Source organism: Pinus tabuliformis, chromosome 2_2, assembly GCF_031772625.1.
Source record: "Pinus tabuliformis cultivar Carrire ecotype Pingquan chromosome 2_2, CPIR1, whole genome shotgun sequence".
Classification (NCBI taxonomy): Eukaryota; Viridiplantae; Streptophyta; class Pinopsida; order Pinales; family Pinaceae; genus Pinus; species Pinus tabuliformis.
In genome coordinates, this window is record NC_142300.1 from 790,626,909 (window position 1) to 790,644,214 (window position 17,306).

The following is a 17,306-nucleotide window of genomic DNA, read 5'->3' on the forward strand; positions in this document are numbered from 1 at the left end:
TTCCTTTAAGAAAAGGGTTCGGAAAACCTTAAGGTGGACTAAAATCAAACATTTTATCTTGATGAAGAAACTGGGTTGCATGCAACTTTGATGCAGTTCTTGATGTTAAATAATTTACAACAGATCTTCACACCTTGTTGTAAATCAAATGTTCTTTTCAGTTTACAAATGAAGTACTTTAACATCATGATACTGAGGATAAAATTACTTTAATATACATCGTCTGAGTTGCTGTATAGATCTAACACAGAAATTGTACTCTCAGGAAATGCTTCAAGAGATGAGGCTCTATCTTGAAGGATCAGGTGCAGTAGTTCACCAATCTCGGGTTACTGAATTAGCGGACAGTAACTCATCAAAGTTACTTGTATCTATCATCTCTGATGCATCTGGTGCAGGTATATACGACAGACAAAATGCAGGAATCAAATGTTTATGAGACAAATAAAATGCAAATTAATCGTATGGTCTCCCTCTCACTTTGTCCATGGTGCTCTTTTTTGCTCCTGGTTAAGGGTGTTTTGTTGATCAAATATACCCAATTTTTGGATCCCACAGAGTATGCTGATTTTATTTCAGCATTAGTTGCTCTGAGGAAGAGGTTATGATGTCCATTGTATATACCCTTCCACCTTTTGGACTCCTTTTTGTAAATATTTTTCTTTAAATATAAAATGTATTTATCAATAAAAAATAAAACACAAATCATTTCATTAGCTTCAATGGAAGTCACCGCTGAGGAATGGAGTGTTGCCAATGAACCAAAGATATCTTGCAGAAAAAGTGTTCTCTTGGATATGGATTTTTACCTTTAAGATTCGGCTCTATTGGCTTACTCAGAAGTACCTGCTTTGCATATATGATTGCAGGCAGAATTATTTTGTTTGCATGCTAATATCTAACTGAATAAGTTAACTTATTAGTTATTCAAATGTTTCTTTTTATATTTGAGCAGGAAGGTGGAATGAAGAAGTAGAAAGAGCTCAACAAGAACTAAAAAAGACGCGAAAAGGCTTGGATGAAATCCAGGAAAATATTCTGCTGCTGGAAAAGATAATTGAAAAGGATCAAGCATGCTTGAAGGTCTTGTCTAGGATAAAGCAGGTATCATCGATATTGTTTTAACATTTAACATTGAAGTTAATGAGTCAATATTCATACATCCTTTTCATTTTTCTCAAGAATCTCTTTTTCTATTTTTTTAATTGGAATGAGAATTTTCTGGAGAATTGTTAACTTCGAAACATCAGCTGCCAAGATTACACTGGATACAACTATTTCATAAATGCCACAAGGGGTCAGCTACAACATGTCTCTAGAGAATTGAACTCACATAGCTGGGGAATGAATTGTTCACGAAACCACTCAAGCTAAGATCCTTTGACTTATTTTTCTAGACAATCTCCCAAGAGACTTTGGCTCTTGAATTATATTCTATTGTTAGGATTTGATAAGAGTTCATTGGCGTTAGAAAACTAAGTGGACTGCTCATACATGTGAAAATCAGCCAGAACTTGTGGATCATATTTTATCATTACGTTTCAGTATAGAATAGTGTTCTTAGATGTCAATGGAATTTACTTCTTTTATGTTAGGAATTTGTTCCCCAAACCCCAAACACGAGAAACTGAGAGAGAGAGAGAGAGAGATATGTAATATTGCATAATATGTTATTATAGCTTTAATTAAATTGTCCATGTTAGCTGTTGCCATCTAAATCCACATTTGGGATTATTGTGGAGAAAATCTTTAGCTCCCTTGGTGTGGCATTGGGGGCAAGTTTTGAGTTGAGTTGCTATTATTCAATTCTCAACTCCTCTATCTAGGTTAACTCCTAAAGAAATGAAGGGGTGTGAACCCTATAAAAATAACTAAGGCTCAACTAATCTATTTTAGATAAGCTAAGTTCTAGGAGTTAAAATTTTTAACCAAGATATATCCACAATGTAAATGAAACCAATAGATTCAAAGCATAAACTTCATGAACATGATAATAATAACCATCTAAGAGCAAAGATATTGCGAGATAAAGCAAATAGACCAGTGCCAACAAAATAAATGATCCAAGTAAAGATGATGAAACTTGAAAAGTAAAACATGGAAATAATTGCTCAAGAAATAAAAGCCCAAAAGGAATGCCTTGAAGGTAAATGAAATGCGTGTACTTGAAAGAAATGACAAATTTCTCCAAAAGATAAATAACTTGTTAGGTCCCTATAATACTAGTGTACCCCTATATTCTTATTTTTGTGCCCCATAGAGGTTTCCTATTGTTATTGTTGTGCCCTTACATTATTATTGTTATGTAGGCCCTAATTATATTTTGACCCTTTAGACTCCTATATACCAAGGAGGTCTTGTCATTTGAATCATCCAATAATTGTTCATTTATGTGATGTAAAGGGAGGTTGCCCCCTTGAAGTGGCTTATTATCTAGTCGCTGATCTATCTTTTCTTATGTTTCTGTTTTATTTTGATCTGGATACATAACATTTGGTATAGAAGCTCTTGACCGTAGGGTTTTGCTGCTTCAAACGAGTCATTGTGGCGTTTTTTCTATAATTTTTATTTTATTTTTTAGTGAAGCTTCCGATCTTGAAATTGTTACCACATGGAGGCAAAATTTTGGTGAACATCTGGTTAAAAGTTTAGACCATGGTTTGCTATATTTTCAGAGATATGGTCCAAGGAAGGTAGGATTTTGTATGCTCTAGAATTCAATCTCAAACAAGCATCTTGGGGAAAATCATCATAACTTTCTCTTTGAGCATCAAATTTGAATTTTGTACAAAGTGACTGATAGTGCACGCACTATAGTTTCTTTGATACGAGTTTCAGGGCCGAAGGTTGAAACAATAACACATGGCATCCCGTACAAGTTCATGCTACTGAACTAGTCCATAATAGTGTCATCATGGGAGATTTGGCATAACTTTATCTTGAAGAATCCAATCTCGGTCTGACTTGTGGTGTTGGAAAGAAGACACAAAGAGCTACCTCAGGACGCAATTTCATACCTTAGGAGGCTGAAATCACAAAGATCCAACAACTTCAAGGTCAGCTAGATCAAACACTTAAAATGTGTGTATTTTTAAATTTGCATGACTTTTTTTTGAAAAATCTGTTTGAAGTGATTCAAAGGGCATAATGAAACATAGATATCATTAATTTTTCCCAAAATGCCTCTCAAACGAAAAAATTCTACACCCATTAAGCCCTCAGAAAGCTCTATTATGATGCATGAAGAAGATGAACAAACGCAACATGATATATCAAAATTACGAGATCAAGTGCAACAAATTTCGCTCTCACAAATAGCTACCAAAGATGAATTGAAAGTGATGAAAACAAAAATAAAAGGGGACATGGAAGGTTTGACAAAGTTGCCACAAGAAAGACTTCTTAGTGGTGATAAGGTATTCCATGAAACACATGATGAGAACAAAATGAATGTGAATCATGATTTTAGAGACTCTAACTTTGGGTTGAAGACCAACCATATTCCAAAGATCGATATGAGGAAGTTTGATGGCAAGGATCCATTAACATGGATACTACAAATGGAGTAGTTGTTTGATCTACACAATATGCAAATACGCAAAATGTACGCATTGCATCTTTATATTTAGAACCCATTCAGTATGTGTGGTATCAATGACTTTGTTTTCGTAAATCACTTTTCACTTGGACAATTTTTATGTAGGAATTGAAAACACATTATGAGGATACAAAGAGCAATACCTTCTTTAGCCAATTGATAAATCTCAAATAAAAGGGTTTAGTTCCAGAGCACATTGATGACTTCCAAAGAGTTTATATCAAGGTAAATGATAATCCAGAGGAACATCTGATTGATGTATTCCTAGGGACTTTAAAGGATAGCATCCAACATGAGGTTCGCCTTTGGGAACCTAAGTCATTGGAGAATGCATTCCGGGTGTTAAGAAAAGTTGAAAGCAAAATTATGGCAACAAGGAGGTCTACCACTCACAACTATAAAGATGGAAGTGTTGCCGCTCCTAGCCTCCCACAACCTATAAGGTTGACACCATAACAACTGGAGGAAAAAAAATCAAAAGGGCTTTGTTACTATAGTGATAGAAAATACACTAAAGGCCATAAGTGTGTTGAGAAGAAATTATTTTACATAGATTGTGAAGAGGAAGAAGAAAACGAACAAGAAACATCAAAAGAAGAAGATGTACACTTGGAACTAGCCCCAGGGATTGAAAAATAAGAAATAAGTCCGAACATATCTTGTAATGCATTGGCGGGAATTACCACTCCTCAAACTCTCGAGATAGAAAGATATATCAAGAAGAAAAAGGTAATAATGATGATTGATTCAGGGAGTACCCGTAATTTTTTTCATTGTATGATAGTCAGGGATTTGAATTGGTTTCTATATCCAAGAGTGTCAAGTGATGTTTGCATATGGATGAACTATAAATTACTTAGGGAAGTGCCATAATATCAATCTAACCATGGGGGAATAGGGATTTGAATTGGTTTCTATATCCAAGAGTGTCAAGTGATGGTTGCATATGGATGAACTATAAATTGCTCAGGGAAGTGCCATAATATCAATCTAACCATGGGGGAATATGTATTGAATATTCTAATGCTTGTCATTCTAATGGGTGGTACTGATGTTGTATTAGGAGTCCATTGGTTACAATCATTGGGGACGATAGTTTTTACTTTTCAAGAACTTTTCTTGAATTTTTTCTGGGAAGGAAAGGAAATTGAATTAAGGGGTATCGCAGGAAACCTTGTAAGATAATTAGTTATAATGGCATGACAAAGCTTTTGAAGAAGGAACAATGAGGGGTAATTGCACAATTATGCTCACTAGATGTTCAAACATCTAAGTCATCCATTTCTTCAGATCTCCAAAGAGTCCTTGACAATCATTCCAAGGTATTTGAGACTCCCAAAGGTCTCCCACCTATTCGCGATCATGATTATGCTATTCACTTGATTCCATGAAGTGCTCCTCCAAACATCAGACCTTATAAATATCCCTATGCCTAGAAGAGTGAAATTGAATGTATGATTGCATAAATGCTAGAGGCAGGTATAATTCAACCTAGTCAAAGTTCTTTCTCTTCTCTATAGTATTGGTGCACAAGAAGGATGGATCATGGCGCACATGTCCGAATTATAGAGAGCTCAACAAGATCACTATTAAAGATAAAGTTTCCATTCATGACATTGATGAATTGCTGGATGAACTGCATGGACCAATTTACTTCACCAAGCTGGATCTTTGTTCAGGATATTATCAAATTAGAATGAAGATAAAAGACATTACAAAACCAACGTTCAAAACTCATGAAGGTCATTATGAGTTTTTGGTCATGCCTTTTGGCCTTACTAATGCACCTTCCATCTTTCAAGGTTTGATGAATTCCGCTTTCAAACCCTTAGAAAATTTATGCTAGTATTTTTTGATGATATACTAATCTACAAGTCTTGGAAAGATCATGCTCAATATGTTGATAGGGTCAAACTATCGGAGGAGAATCTATTGTATGCAAACTCCAAATGTTTTTTTGGGGTACAGGAGGTGGAATATTTGGGGCATATTTTAACTCATGAGAGGGTTAAGGTAGACCCTAACAAAATTAAAGCCATCAAGGAATTGAAAATCCCCACAAACTTAAGGCATCTTTGAGGATTTCTTGGGTTGACAGGGTATTATCGCAAGTTTGTAAAGAATTGTTGGAAAATAGCAACACCTCTAACAACATTATTGAAAAAAGATGCATTTTTTTGGACAATACAAGCAACTAAGGCCTTTGAACATCTTAAAGAGGCAATGTGTCGAGCTCCGTTCTTAGCTACACTCGATTTCACAAAAACCTTTATTGTGGAATGTGATGCTTCAGGAAATGGAATTGGTGCTATTTTAATGCAAGAAGGAAGACTTATTGCTTTTGAAAGTTGTCCAATCAAGGGAAAATTTACACAGACCTATTTATGAGAAGGAAATTTTCGCAACACTGCATGACCTGAAGCAATGGTGCCCTTACCTAATGGGAAGACACTTCAAGGTAAAAAAATATCATGATAGTCTGAAGTACTTCTTGGAACAAAGATTATCTTTAGAAGAACAACAAAAATGGGTCACAAAGATGTTGGGTTATGATTTTAAAATCATTTGCCAAAAAGGGAAGCAAAATGTTGTTGCAGATACACTCTCAAGAAGGGATGAGGATGTGAAGGCATTCCTTTGTGCCATTTATATTATCCACCTGATTGGATAATTGAAGCAAGAGATGAATGGAAGAATAACAAAGAAGTGTGGACACTCATTCAAAAGTTGCAACAAGATCCTAATGCATTTGATACATTTATCTAGAAAAATGATTCACTGTGGTACAAAGATCGTTCATATCTATGTAAAAACTCCCAACTCAAACAAAATGTTCTTTTGTAATTGCACACCTCTCCTATAGGAGGGCACTCAAGATTTTTTAAAACTTACCACAGGGTTAAGAAGGATTTTTTTTGGCATGGCCTTAAATTTGATATTCAAAAGTTTGTGGTAGAATGTTTGGATTGCCAACAAAATAAAGTCGAGACAATTAAGACCCAAGTTATTTTACAACCATTAGCCATTCCAAATCAACGTTGGGAGGAGGTCTGAATGGATTTTATCATAGGTCTACCCAAGTCTGAGGGAAAGAGTGCCATCATGGTGGTAGTTGATAGACTTACCAAGTATGCATAGTTTTGTTCACTATCTCATCCTTTCAAAACCAGTACAATCACAACTGCATTTGTGGAAACAATTCTAAAGCTACATGGAAACCCCAATATTATTGTAAGTGACAGAGATCCCATTTTCACTCTAAATTTTTGGACAAAATTATTTTCTTGTCTTGGTACTCAATTAGCTCATAGCTCATCTTGTCATCCTCAATTTGAGGGGCAAACTAAGATAGAGAACAAATGTTTTGAAGGATATCTTTGTTGATTTGTATCTGATAACCAAACACAACGGGTCAAGTGGTTACCTCTGGTAGAATGGTGGTATAACACTTCTTTCCATACCGCTGTTGAAGATTGGAAGCTTAGGTCAAAAATTTCATTAGAAAAATGTAAAGGATAAAAATTGAAATTGAAATTTATAATTTCCCTCCAAAATTGTTTAGGTCAGCTGGGCCCCAAAAGATACCCATTCAAACTCCTCAAATTTCTATATAAAGAAGGCCTCTCCTCCTCATTTGATTATCATCGATTTGTCTCATGAGATCTCTTATCTGGTGGATTTTAGAAGAAGGGAAGGAGGCCAAAAATCTACAGAAGGGTTATGGGACTTGGCTTGGCATGTTGCTTGTTCATGGGTATTGGTTTGATCATTATTTTGATGATGTTTCTGATGTGCTGATGTATCTTGAACTCTCTCTCTCTTGCATAAGGAAGAATATTTTGGGTTTTCCCCTTGAGGGTTTTACCCTTGGCTTAGGCCTAATTTTTGTGTCTCTTGTCTCATGGTCTCTTGGTTATTTTTCTACTACTCTCTACATGCTTAATGGTTTATGTTTTCATTGCTTAATGATGAAAATGTTATATGACATCTAATGATGATTTTTGAAGCTGTGATCCGAGAGAATAAAAATGTTCTTGTTATGCCCTAGTAAAAATTAACAGGGCATCAGACTTGGGGGGCATTGAAGAACAATTTGAAAGGTTTGCATTTCATCCTCCTCTTATACGTTGTTTTGGTCTTTGAAAAGGATCCAAGTTTTCTTCTTAGGAAAGGTCTGAAATTTTATAACCCTTGTTGTGGAGATTGATCCGGACGGCTGAGTATCATGACCGAGTAATTTTTGGGTTAGTTCTAGGCATAAGTTCTAAAGTAAATTGTGACAAGGCCAATTTTTTTTAGAGTACTATGTTTAGAAGGCCAAGGACCTATATTTCAATGATCCGAAATGTTTAGAAGGCCGAGGACCTATATTTCAAATGATTTGAAATGTTTAGAAGGCCGAGGACTTGTATCTTAGTGATCTGAAATGTCTTTGTGGAAGGTTCAATAAAATATACCAGGGCTGTCCAATTAACTTTGTGGTGATTAAGGTCTCTAAGGGTGTATTTTCTATATCATATGCAACTTCCTTATAGCATTACTTTGGGCATTCAAATCAAACATGAAGTACATTGGAAAATACTTTAAACAAAGGTCCACACCTATGAAGATCCCTTGATTCAAAGATCCTAAGTCCTTTACGCTGTGCGGCTTTCTTTGTGATACAAGGTTGAAGCTGTAATAGGCACAAGATTGATACAATGAGCATTTTGAAGCCCAATTCTGTGTTCAACAACGCTTCTGAGGCATACAAATGCTCCGAGGCTAATCTAGGAATCAATCTTGTAGGATTGAAGACACTTAGCATTTCTTTGGTTTCCTCGGTAGTCAAGAAATCACTGAAGCCATTAATCAGAAGTAATAATCAATCACTGAAGAGCTAACTCAAATGGCTTTATAGTAAGCCATGCTTACTGCTTTATACATTAAGCCTCAACGGAGCTCCCAGAATTTAGTCTTTCATCCATGAAATAAGGTGAATTATAACACCTTACCATTCACCAGACTGTGATTTAGCAATTTTCGATAGTGTATCTTAGACCACCCATAAGATGTTTGAATCCAGATCAACAACTTCTCCATTTTATCAGACCTTCAAGCTAAGGAAGAAATCAACTCCCTTTGAATCATATCTCCCTGTGAATATTGGAAAAGAAACCTTGCCCATCGAGTCATCTTCAACCGGTTATTAGTCCTTATGACCTTTGACATGGACAACCTTCTTGAAATAATCATGGGGCAAGAGGAGTTATCAATCCATTCGACCATTTCTGCATAAAGAGGAGCTCACACAACTTTTCCCAGTTTTATGAAATACATCTACTTCCATTAATCCTCTTGGAATAGAATTCGATGATATGGTCGGAAAGGCTGGAGGAAGTCTATCATCAACTACTGCTCAGGTTCAATCACATCAGCATAGAGAAAGGACAAGAGCAATGCAACCATCTCCTTTTCTCAGTCAAGCCTATCTACTGCCATGGAGATAAAAATAATGGTGATGGGTCGTATAGTCACTGTTGAAGCCACATCGGTAGTAGAAAATATTTCTTAATTGATCCAACCTTTTCTTTGCATTCCTCCAGGGACTTGGATATAGATTCACCCACCAGATGGTAAGGTTCTATCAAAGATTGAGTAATTGTGATCAAACTGCACATCCCCATCTATGACTAGAAATCTTTGACATCACATCTGCTATTGTACTTCATGGTCGAAGGCCTGTATTGGGATGCCCAGTTCTTGTAACTGTTCTTCAAGAATGAAGACCCCTAAGGTACTTCACCCCTTATCCAAGATGCCAAAGTCGAAGGTACTGCAATAGCTAGTGCATATAAGAACTAAGTATACAGGTGCACACATACTATCAACTATCCTCTATTCAATTCAACAAAGTTCTATCTGATTGATAGAACATAGGTGGATTCCAGATTATGCAAAGAACTACAAAATCGTGCCATCATCTGAAGAGTTGGATCGTGTTGTACCTCAAGACCTTTTAAATCTAACCTTCTAAAATCTTCTTTTAGCTTAGCTTTGTATATTGGGATTTTTCTGAACAATAAACTCGGCCTTGTGTGGGCTATTGAATCAACCCTTCGATCTTTTAGGTCATGGTTTGTATGCCCCTCAAAAGTCTTCATTTCCCTTTAATAAAATTTCGGCCAAGACTGTCCAGAATAAAATAAGGAGCTCGGCCTTTGAAGACTAGAACTGAGGTGATCTTCTTTCCTTGCTAGGGTCAGTGATATGATTGATCTTGATGAGGAAGGAGACCACACAAAATTATCAAAAAAACTTTCAGTGATTGATCTTACTCTTGCTTGGGCTTGACCTCTCTTGGCTCTGATATCATGATATTTTTAGATTAACATGTTGTTTGCTAATGACAATTACTTCTAGATTTGATATTAGGCCGTTCATAATTCATTAGCAATAACTAGAATGATTATCATATTGTTAGACACTGAAGAAAGAACATATGCAACGAAGGCAGAAGTCAAGCCAAGACAAGAGGAAAAAATGATATGGCTCAAGCCAGTGAAAAACTCCAAGATGGGGAAAACCCTTGAACAATTCTTCTTATTATCAATATCAAATGTTGAGCAGCGGGGGAGTACAATACTCAAAGTCAAAATGACTTGTCAACGTGGTGATCCAATGTCGCTGCCCTATACAAGTAGATGGCCTAATCAATAGGCTATAATTTAGGCATTCTATCACAGAGATGGTACCTTCCTGAAGCGAGGTCTGGTTAGGGCTTCTTGTAAAACACTGTTGGCCCACTTAGCTATTCCAAAACCCTTCATCTTAGTTACAGCTTACTTTGGTCAAAATGATGGTACCCTTTGCTGTGTATCTCGGCCTCTTCATGATAGTGAATACTTGTGATCCTTTATGAAGCAACGGATTTGTAATGCGACCTTACTTGGAGGGAGATTTTGCGTCTTATTGTCCACAAGTCAGACCACGAACCCGACCCACCTTTCAGTTCTTGAAATGAGACCTGCAATGATGAATTTTCCCATACAAAAGAGACCAGATTTCTCCTTAAGATCAATGGCTACCCTATGTGAAGCGTCTCGACCTAGTTGCGAAAGTAGAACCAAAAAACAGTATAGTCCCACATCCTCGTAGAGGACGTCTATCTCAGACATACATTGGTGACTTTTGATGATCCAAATGAGGTGTGAGGATGCCTATATAAATCAAATAGACATGACATTTTGACCTTATGGAGGTGAAGCCGACCTTGACACTTGGAGGCAAATTTGAATTTGAATTTTTCTATTTTTCTCGCCTTGATAAGGTCATGTCTTACAAAATTTCTTTCAAATAAATAAAATATTTTCCTTATCCAAATTCGGTGATATTTAGGTCGATTTTGGTCTTGTCGAAAAGAGGAATTCAATGCCATAATTATATTTTTCAAAAGACCTGCATAAATTGGAATTTGGCCCTAGTTGCCAGTTTTAACACTCCCTCTCAACTAGGGAGAATTCCACCTGCCAATCAAGTCATCGTTTTATCATGAACCATCTCTACATCTTGTCCCATCTTTGTTGAGCACTGATATAGATAATGAAGAAGAATTGATCGAGAGTGAGTCACAAGACCTTGCCACTCTCCACTAACAAAAGTCAGTCCACATAAGCAGGTGTCGAACCCCAATCGGACTTGATCCAAGTGATCAAGTTGTTCAACATCATGCATCCTAGACACAAGGAGTATGGCAATACACGATCTGTCCATGTGTAGTGCTATGGTTCCTATCCTCTTTTTCGAACTCATTTGCTAGATGAGAGGTACTTCCCATGTGTCCTAGACTACATGGGTTGGATGATGCTAGGGAAACAACACGAGAAGGTGAACCACTCATCTTTACGATATGCCATATGAGAACATGAACCACTCATACTATGCATATCTCATCAACCATAGGGGATGGTGAACCACTTACACTACACATAAGTCAACCACCATAGTGGAAGGTGAACGACTCACCCTATGCATGTGTCCTTTTCCCAAAACAAAACCATCGTATGGAAAGGATGAACCACATCCTACGTGCATGCAAACCACCGATAGTAGGGAAAGGATGAACTACGTCCTACATGCATCCCAACTAACAATCGTAGGAAGAATCGTACATGTGGGGAAAGGATGAACCATGTCCCACCAACATGTCCATATGTGACAACCGATAGATGTCTATATGCATCTCTCATTGAGGTAAACATGTATAGGGAAATGATGAACCACATCCTGGGACATGTACATAGTGAATCCATAGGGAAAGGAGTGAATCCACATCCTATGATCACATACATCTTCAAAAGTACCCTAGACCCTCAGGAGCTCCCGTAGCTCAATGCTCAATTAGGATCCTCATAGCAGGATCTTTCGACGACTCTTAGCCTCTTTCCGAAGGAAGATAAACTTAAGAAGAGGCTTAGCAAAGATGGTGGTAACCTGTACATCCATCTTGAAATGATGGAGCTTGATTGGTCCCACCTATACCATATCCCAAATAAAGTGGTACCTGAAGCCAATATGCTCGGAGCGATTGTGGAACATGGGATTCTTAAAAGGAATGAACGCTACTCTACAATATACAACGAAGGTGTGCTCAAATGGCTCACTAAAGCGCTAACTCAAATGGCCTCATAGTAACCCATGCTTATTGCTTAAATAGTTAGCCTCAATAGATCTCCCAGACCTCAATCTTTCATCCATGAAATAAGGTGAATTATAGCACCTTACAATTCACCATACTGTGACTCAGCAGTTTTCGATAGTGTACCTCGGACCCCCCATAAGATGTCTGAATTCGGATTAACAACTTCTCCATTTTATCAGACCTTTAAGCTAAGGAAGGAATCAACTCCCAATGATCATAGCTCCCTCTGAATATTGGAAAAGAAATATTGCCCATCGAGTCATCTGCAACCGGTTATTAGTCCTTATGACATGGACAACCTTCTTGAAATAATCATTGGGCAAGAGGATTTATCAATCCATTTGACTATTTCTGCATGAAGAGGAGGTGATAACTAACTTTTCCCAGTTTTCTAAAATACTTCTACTCCCTTTGTTCCTTGTGGAAGAGATTTCAATTATATGGTCGGAAAGGTTGGAGGAAGTCTGTCATCAACTATTTCTTAGGTTCAATCACATCATCATAGAGAAAGGACAAGAGCACTATAGCCATCTCCTTTTATCGGTCAAGCCTATCTATTGCCATGGAGATAAAAATAATGGTGATGGCTCGTACAGTAGTTGCTGAAGCCACATCGATAGTAGAAAATATTTCTTAATTGATCCAACATTTTCTTTGCATTCCTCTAGAGACTTGGATATAGATTCATCCACCATATGGTAAGGTTCTATCAAAGATTGAGTTATTGTGATAAAAATGCACATCCCCGTCTATATGTAGAAATCTTTCCCATCACATCCGCTTCTGTACTTCATGGTCGAAGGCCTGTAATGGGATGCCAAATTCTTGTAACTGTTCTTCAAGAATGAAGACCCCTAAGGTACTTCACCCCTTATCCAAGATGCTAAAGTCGAAGGCACTACAATAGATAGTGCATATAAGAACTAAGTATATAGGTGCAAACATACTGTCAACTATCCTGTATTCAATTCAATAAAGTTCTAGATGATTGATAGAACATATTGAATCATGGAGATTAATGCACAAAATTCAGTCATAGTAGAGCTTAGATATGTCAAACAATTATTACTGTTGATACTGTGAGAATACTGAAGTGTCAAGTTGATTTACTTCCAATAATACCTTCCAGGTCATAGATACTATTAGGATATGCCTTGCGTTTGCAACTATGATTTTGCTCTGGACAACTTGAGGTGACAAATTCGAGATTTCCTTGGAATATTTTCAACTGTGATCACAAGAAGGCTATGAGACAATTTTGTCATGCAGACATTGATATCTGCTTAACAAATACTACAATAGCACGATCTAAATGTTGAAGCTATAATTTAGCTGTCCACTGTCCAGCGTTTCACCATAGTTGTCAGTATACTCAGGATCATTTGAATATCAATATAATTTCAAATCTCCTTTGTACTTAAGATGTTGGAAACGATGATAATACTAAGAGGGGGGGTGAATCAATATTAAGGCTAATTTAAACTTTCTTATGCCAATTTTCTTTTCTTATTTAAAATTGGCAATCATAGATATACTCAGTAACAATATGTAATATGGAAGCAACATGAGCTCAACAAACAAACATACATAGCATGAGCATCATACATATGAGACACAAGGTTTTCATGTGGAAACGCTTTCAGGAAAAAACCACAAAGCTTGTTGTTGTTATTGATGTAAAGTAAGAGAAACTACTCTATTACATCAATCAGTTTTGTGAGCACCCACTCACAGGAAGCACCAACTCCCTTTGTTTGTTTGCTAGCATCGACTAGTAGGAAGCACCAACTCCCTCTTGTTGTAGACACCTGTCCAGCTTACCAAAAGTACCATGCGAGGCACTGACCTCACGGATTTGTTGGAAGCACCAACTTGCAGCTCAGATTTTTGCAAGCACCAACTTGCAGGAGGCACCAACCCCCAAGCCTTGTCAAGCACCCACTAAAGAATGGAAGCACCAAATTTCTGTATGCAGGCACCAAACCACATTCAAATAGGAACTGAATGTCCTCTGTAATTTGGCAGCCACTCTGCCTGATAACAACTTTGATCTTTTGCTCACTCTGCTGCACGCTGCAGCACTCTGATCTGCTTCAACAATAGTCACTCATCTCCACTCACACAACTTTGTCTCTGCCCTTTACTAGCATTCATTTTAGCACTTGGCCTCTTGCTCTCCACAACCACACACAACTCTCAGCCTTCTGCTCTACAAGACACACACAACTCTTTGCCTTCTCTCACAGTGCATAGGCATCATTGGCCTTTCACACACAACGCAAGTGTCGGGGTATCTCTTTGTTTGCACAGGCAATCGCTGCCTCTTTTTGCAGAACAAGCTCTCTCTCAGCCTCAGAGCAGTGCACACTCTCACATACCATTTTCCACTTTGGCTCACAGGCAACTATGTTGCTTTCCCCCACTGTGATCGTTCGAGCTCCTGGGTTTTGTTCCTCTGCTGTCTCACTGAACAATTCTACCACACTGTCCTCATTCAACACTACGCAAGTACCTTGGCATGACTCTCCATTCTGCTGTCGCATCAATCTTAGTCTCTGCCACTGCATTCACTATGAGAATGGGCACCTGACTGTTTACGCCATACTGAGAATGAATTCTAAGTTCACGTGCTTACTCAAACCAGGCACAGTTCTCTCTGTCTGCAACTCTCCCATGATTGAGACTCTCCATGCCTATTCATGGCTCACAGAGCTTGACAGTACTTCAACATGGCTTCTTTGTGGACCAGAGTCCTTGTTGCCTTGTCTTAGAGATCTTTGACTGATCCATGACAGTCGCCATTTACTCCAATGCCCAGCTCCTTTGTTCCACATTTACTCACGCAGCTGTCGACCCATACAACCTTCAATTCTCTGTACTGTGCTTTATCAGAGGAATTACACTACAGTGCATTATCGAGGTCTTTTCCATATCGAAGCTTTTACTCTTAAAAGCCATACAAAAAAATGAACTCCGATTGTCCTTGGCCCCTTTTTGTTTAAGCTCCTTTTCGCTTTTCTCTCCATAGGAACAGGGTGCGGTGATCAGGGGCTTAGCCTTAAGGCGCTAAGTCTTTCAACACTCTGTCAGGGACCTTTCTCCTCGTGTTATGCTCTACGTCCTTGGTTCTTAAACTCTTCGCGACCGCGTGCCAACCCTTATATTGGAGCCCCCTTATAGATGTTTTTTAATTGTGACCAAGTGCCAACAGTCACAATCCTTCGATCGTCGATCGCCCTTGTGATGTCATCATTGCCATGTGGCACTCCCTGAGAGTGCCACGTGTCACACGGAAATGGCCCATTAGGTCACCCAAAACGGTTGAATATGCTTGCCACATGTCCTTTTGTACCTCCATGCCATGCTAATGTAAGCTACCACATGTCCTTATCGGAGACAACCAAACGCTGCCATGTGTCCTCATCGGGGCCAATCACCTGCTGCAACGTGTCCTCATCGGAACCCAACAGATGCTGCCATGTGTCCTCATCGGGACCAATTGTATGTCACCACGTGTCCTCCTCGAGGAAAGAGAAAAGGCCTCGCCAACCTTTGGTTTTGCGACGAATTTCTTTGTTAAATTTCTTTTGGCCTTCTCGGTGGTTTTTAACGCAATCGACATTTTCACATATAGCAACTCTTTTTAAAGGTTCACACAAAGAAGTTTCGATTTCTGATACGCGATGTGCCAATGCTTCGACATGCCTTACTTCTAATGCCGCCACGTGTCCTGTTGGAGGAGAGAGAAAAAGGGTCGGCCTACCCTGGTTTCACAACGAATTCCTTTGTTATTTCTCTTTAGCATTCTTCGATGCTTTTAACACTATCAACGATTATTGATATCGCAACGTTTAAATGGTCACCACTAAGAAGTTCCAATGTGCGATTGATGATATGCCTATACACCATGTGCCGATCTCCTCCGATCGCTGATCGCCGATATGCTAAACTGCCAATGCTTATATCGTCGATATGGGTTGATCACTGACCTTCGACTGCTGATGTGTCGATACAACCAATGTGTCAACCTCCGATTGTGATCTTCAATATGCCTGGATCCCGAAATTGCTGGCCTTTGATCTGTGACTGCCGATTTGGCTGGATCGTCGATATCGTCGAGCCTCCGATCTACAATTGTTGATATGCTTGGATCCCCCATTTTCGATATGCGATATTCTTCCCTGCCTAAGGCTTCAAGACCCTGATCTTCAACATGCCATGACATTTGAACTAGGAGTCCATTTTTGGACTTCTGCATATCGTTGGAAATCTCTTCCAGAGCACTTTCCAATGGAGAGGGTCCGATGTAGTCTTTGAGCCCATCTGCTACCTCGAAGATGGCTCCAAAATCTCTGCCATTCTTCTGCTCCTTAACTCTCCGGTGTTGGAAAAAGGAACTATGTTCGGTCTTCAATAATGTACTTGAATCATTATGTAATGTACTTGTCAAAAGAATAAAGAAAAGAATTTTTGTTATTATTGTTATGACTTAATAAAGCATGGGTTTCATGCTTGGGTCACCATGTTTTAGGTCAAAGTCCCCATTGAGGACTTCTACGATTTATTTTGAGTCTATAGAATTATTGCACATTTAAAGAGACCCTTCTTGGGTTTTTGAATCATGTAAAAAGGTTAAGTATTGAGTCAAATATGAATTATGTAACCTCCACACCATGTCGGCCTAAGGACCCATTTGACCCCACAAGAAGCCTATAAAAGGAAGCACATCAAATTCATTTGGAGCATCACTCTCTCATCAAGTTTGAATTCTTTTGTGCTGGGTAGAAGTGTGAAGTTCTCTTATAGTTGGCAAAAGGTGCGAAGTCTGTTGCCGGGAAGCTGAAGTGAATGCGAGTTTGGGGAAGTATAAGGAGACAAGGAAAATCAAAATTTTGGAGGTGGTCTCTCTCTGTTTCGTGCTCTGGATTGGGAGATCCACAACCACACACAACTCTCGGCCTTCTGCTCTACAAGGCACACACAACTCTCTGCCTTCTCTCACAGCGCATAGGCATCATCGACCTTTCA

At 38.4% G+C, this 17,306-nt stretch overlaps 1 protein-coding gene across 1 annotated transcript in view; it reads left to right on the forward strand.

Annotated features, from left to right (window-relative positions):
• The window catches only part of LOC149195063 (structural maintenance of chromosomes protein 2-like), a 254,764-nt gene that overhangs the window by 150,806 nt on the left and 86,652 nt on the right, over positions 1-17,306 (forward strand). Inside the window, exons 4-5 of the mRNA XM_089407881.1 lie at positions 266-398; positions 956-1,104. Coding sequence (XP_089264007.1) covers positions 266-398; positions 956-1,104 — 282 coding nt within the window. The remainder of the gene's footprint in view (positions 1-265; positions 399-955; positions 1,105-17,306) is intronic.